Source organism: Papilio polytes, unplaced genomic scaffold, assembly GCF_000836215.1.
Source record: "Papilio polytes unplaced genomic scaffold, Ppol_1.0 DF823901.1, whole genome shotgun sequence".
In the NCBI taxonomy this organism is placed as follows: domain Eukaryota; kingdom Metazoa; phylum Arthropoda; class Insecta; order Lepidoptera; family Papilionidae; genus Papilio; species Papilio polytes.
In genome coordinates this window covers 793,170-798,269 of record NW_013525303.1, presented here as the reverse complement: position 1 = coordinate 798,269, position 5,100 = coordinate 793,170, and the positions used below count along the sequence as shown (strand labels likewise).

At 34.7% G+C, this 5,100-nt stretch overlaps 1 protein-coding gene across 1 annotated transcript in view; it reads right to left on the bottom strand.

The window, feature by feature from the left end:
- LOC106102895 (digestive cysteine proteinase 1) overlaps positions 1-5,100 on the bottom strand; it is an 18,328-nt gene that overhangs the window by 5,415 nt on the left and 7,813 nt on the right. Inside the window, exons 5-11 of the mRNA XM_013282507.1 lie at positions 4,927-5,050; positions 3,726-3,861; positions 3,200-3,315; positions 2,486-2,600; positions 2,217-2,297; positions 1,787-1,911; positions 703-804 (exon numbers count right to left, since the gene is read on the bottom strand). Coding sequence (XP_013137961.1) covers positions 703-804; positions 1,787-1,911; positions 2,217-2,297; positions 2,486-2,600; positions 3,200-3,315; positions 3,726-3,861; positions 4,927-5,050 — 799 coding nt within the window. The remainder of the gene's footprint in view (positions 1-702; positions 805-1,786; positions 1,912-2,216; positions 2,298-2,485; positions 2,601-3,199; positions 3,316-3,725; positions 3,862-4,926; positions 5,051-5,100) is intronic.

Genomic DNA, 5,100 nt, shown 5'->3' with positions numbered 1-5,100 from the left:
GAAGAGAATGGGAAGGGAACGTGGATTTGACTGTGGAAACGCATATGGAGGAGAAATATCCTGTTTATTTGCATCTCCTCCTATGTCAATTAAGGGTAGGCAACGCATCCGCTATTGCAGATGTTTATAGGCAGCGGTCACTTCGCCATTTTGGCGAATACAGGTCGCCGCTTGCTCGTTTGCCACCTTATGATATAAAGAAACCTTAAAGTCGAGAAAATAAATGTCATGATTGAAAAGTTATAAGTAACAAGTAAACCCGAGTGAAAACACAAAAGAAACAATTGAATTGTTTTCATTTTTTTTTATTATGGAATTGTGTGAAATTAAATTAAAAAGAATACCGACTGTAAACGCATAAGAAATAAATAAAAAAGCAAAAACCTAGATCAAGTCTGCAATATATGGGAACTAACGCCATCTGTTAAACGCATTTTTAAACATGTAAAAAATTATTTCATATAAAAATAGCATGGTTTTGTAAGTTCACGTAAACATATTTCTCATGTTGTTTATAATTATAATTAAATAACATATTTTCATATATTACATATTTCGATAGAAAAATATGTTTTATTTTTTTTTATGTCAAATCATTTTTTCATGTTCAACAAAGCACTTAACAGATGGCGTTAGTTTTAGTAAATAAACTAAATGGCTTATATTACGTGATACTAGAAATTTATTATTTCCTTATATTACCTTTAACAGGAGTAACAGCTCCGAACAGCCTCCAGTCGAACTCCGGAGGTAACTTCACATTCATCTCCTGCAGCTCGCTCTCTCCATACGGGAACTCCAGACCTGCATCAGTTATAACAACATATCGGTTATAACAACATATCGGTTATAACAACATATCGGTTATAATGACATATCGGTTATAACAACATATCGGTTATAATGACATATCGGTTATAACAACATATCGGTTATAACAACATATCGGTTATAATGACATATCGGTTATAACAACATATCGGTTATACCAACATATCGGTTATACCAACATATCGGTTATACCAACATATCGGCTATAACAACATATCGGTTATAACAACATATCGGTTATAACAACATATCGGTTATAACAACATATCGGTTATAATGACATATCGGTTATAACAACATATCGGTTAAACCAACATATCGGTTATTACAATATATCGGTTATAGCAACAAATCGGTTATAACATATCGGTTATCGTAACATATTGATATTTTTTAAAGTTTGTAGCCTAAAATGCTGAACAGATCTCGAAAATAGCATATTTTTAAATAATTCTTTCTTTAATAAAAAGCTCTTCACTCACGAAACGCTTTAGGCTATATACTTTCACGTTATTAAAGTTAAGGGATAAATAAATTGGAAAAAAACCTTCATGTGGGAAAGGGACCATAAACTACATGCTGCCAACATCACGGAAGCAAGGTTGCCATGATTTGTCATGTCATGTCATTTTGACATTTACAATTGATAATTTGACAAATGTAAACAATTAAATAATCTTACTAATATTATAAAAGCTAAAGTTTAGATGGATGTTTTTTAGAGTTTGTAGCCTAAACTGCTGAACGCATCTCGATGAAATTTGGCATACATGTAGAGTATGGTCTGGAAGAACACATAGGCTACTTTTTTGAATTCCACTCGGACGGAGTCGCGGGAAAAAGCTAGTTTTTTCGTAATTTTATGCGGATGAAGCCGCACGGGAACAGCTAGTACTGATAATCATTATATTGAAGGTTTTGAGGATAATGGTAGTTGTAGGTAATGGTCACTCACCCAGTGGGCTGGGTCCGCTGTACCTCCTGCCCCGGAGCGCTGCCAGCTCATCCTCAGCCCAGTCCGCGAGGTGGTTCACAGCCAGGGTGTAACCACGACGAGCTCGGTTGTTGGAGTGGATATATCTGATGATGAAACGCGACATTCCAAACATTATCTCTCCTACCTTATCCTCCTGTAGTGTTGGCGTAAGGTTTTCATCCAAAAAACTCTATCATCTGTCATCTCAGTCATCACTCCCTTCATCATGTCACCATTCACGCAATCCATCTCTTTCTAGTATATATCTAGATTCATCCCTCTTCATAACACGCCCATTTAAAAAAAATGCCTATCTATGGCTCATATGTAGTAGGGTTATAGAACATTTTACAGAATGGGTAGGAAATAAATGTCCTCGACTATAATATGCAACTACAGTAAAAATTACCTAAGATTCTGTCTGAAGATGTTCAGTCGTTTCGCGTGCTCTATCTCGCTGGCGTACTTCTTGTTGTGTTTCATCTTGAACCTAACAATACAAAAATATAAATCATAAATAAATTCCATAATATTTGAACACAACAGAAAAAAAAATCCTTCTCAAATAATTTGGTCATAGAGTAAGTATCCCGACACTTACTCTATGACCAAACAGTAAATATATCAAAGATTATAAGACCACAGATGTGTCACTATAACTGTCAGTATAAGTGTCACCTGTCAAACTCGCTGTCAACGTGTGCGTCGTGTACGGGATGCACGAACTCCTTCATCGGGTTGAATGTTGCGTAATGACGAGCCCCGGGACCAGGGAACGAGGTACATTGCATATCTGTAAGCAATAGAAATGTATTAATATATAAATAATGTAACTAACAAAAAAGTAAACAGAAAAGTAACTAAAAAAAACAATAAAGGATAAACAAGCATAAATGAAACTAAATCAGACAGCTCACTAGCGCCCTCCTGTCAATGTCAAAGTGTCACAAGATTATCGCAACTGTCATTTTCTTTTATTTTGTTAGTGAAGTTAGACCATATATGCGGAGTCAACCGCATGAAATTATAAAAAACAGTATTGTATTGTATACATTTGTAAAACTTTATAATGCAAATGCCAAAAATAAATTGGTCAAATGACAATGACCTTAACATTGGCTGAGAATTATTTATAAGTAACCTTGCAGTTAGCAGTTTTTGTCCCTTTACCGCATGACAGTTTTATCCAAATAATTTACCCCCCAAGTTTAATGGCGTTAAAATATATAGCCTAAAGCGTGACGTAAGTGTACGGCTTTTTATTAAAAAAAGAGTTATTCTAAAACAAGCTGTAATTGCTGACATCTTAGGCAACAAAGAAGTGTGTGTTTACGCTTTATTATAATAGTATAGATATACAGATATAGGTTGAATGTATAATTTCATACTTACTATGACTGACATCAAACACAGAGGGATCGATATCCTCAACATTATAGTCCCTGTAGTCCAAGTAATAGTGGTCGTAATGAGACCCCAGAAGGGAATTGAAGCCTTTCATTTCGTATCTGTAAAGAAAACCAATACAAATGTATACATGGGTCCAATTCAAAAGATTATTCATAGCCTAAGTTTAAATAAGACTCGGCAGTTTTTATCTTAATAATATTATAAATGCGTAGTTTAGATGGATGAATGGATGGACGGATGTTTTTATAAGCTAGTATATTATAATAATACAAGCTTTCGCCCGCAACTCTGTCCGCGTGGAATAAAAAAAACTAAAGTGAGCAGCCTATGTGTTCTTACAAACTATCCTCTACATATACCAAATTTCATCGAAATCTTTTCGCTTAGCTTAGGTGGAGTCGTGGTCAAGCGCTGGTTTATTTAAGTAAAAAAACAGTCTAGGCTACAAATATTAATAAAATCTCTTTATTTTATCTGTCTTTCAAAAAATTATGTAATTCATATTCACCTGACTGGAATAGGCACGGCGTCTCCTCGCAGACTCTTCTTATATTTCACCCACATCGTGTATTTGTTCACTTTATCGCCTATCGTTTGTACCATACGCCATTTCGATGTATCCGCGTCTTGCATCGTTTCTGTACCTAAATGAAAACATAACAATAATACAGAAAATATTTGCATTTGGTTCACGAGATTACTGCCATGTGGCGTATAAAATCGACTACCATTATTCCGATAGTCGTTTCGGTACACGGGCTGATAGCGAAGAGCTTCGACCAACACCTCAAGAAGCTCTCGCTAGATAGTTGTTTTAAGGGCTCGATGCAAAAGGCGGTTATTTTAGAAACCGCACGAATAGTGAGGAGGTTCCTGTCTCTGCCCTGACCACTGGTTGCTTGAGTCATCGGATTCCGCAGCCGGTGGTGCTCTATTTTTTTTATAATATATTTTATTTTATTTTTATATAAAATCTTGTAAAATGTATTAAGAAATAAAGATATATAGAAATATAAAAAATACAATAGTTATGTATGGATGTTTGTATCATAACACCAGAACATCTTAACGAATCTTAATAAAAAATTTCTCCCATATATAGAACTTAGTCTAGAAGGACACACTACATTTTTAGCTACTTTTACTATAAATATTACTAATATTAAATGAGTTTGGATGGATGTTTGTTATATATCACCAAAACGGCTTCATAGATTAATATAAAACTTGGTACAAATACAAAACACTGGAAGAACACAGGCTACTTACAGAGTATTTTTATAATTACGCGCGGACAGTCACGGGCAAAAGTAAGTAAAGCAATATAGCCTATGTTATTCACTGATAATGTAGCTTTTAAATTGTGAGAGAATTTTTCAAATCCATCCAATAATAATTAACTTTATTTATTACGTAAAAAATACAATATTTTACGGTAACATTACTATTGACTAGCTGTTTCTCGTGACTTCGCCCACGTGGTATTGAAAAATAATAGAAAATACAGCCTATGTTACTGATAACTTAGCTTTTTAATGGAATCCCAATCTGCCCAGTAGTTTGTACATGTATTGAATACATACAAAAATACAAATCTTTCCTCTTTATATTCTTAGTATAGAAGTATAGACATAGACTAGTGGTTGCCCGCGACTTCAGCATTAAATTAAAGTCTAAGCGCTGTAAAACTAGTAATAAAATTTCCTTACCGACAAACTTAAAATCAGTCATATCAGGCAGAACAGACTGGATGCTGACGCTTTGGTCTTCTGTACCATTCACTTGAAGACATGTGTCTTTATTTAATTCTTTCTCTGTAGTCACTGGGGCCACCTGGAAAACATACGCTGTGTCTATGGGACGGTAGAGGCCGCTTTAATCAC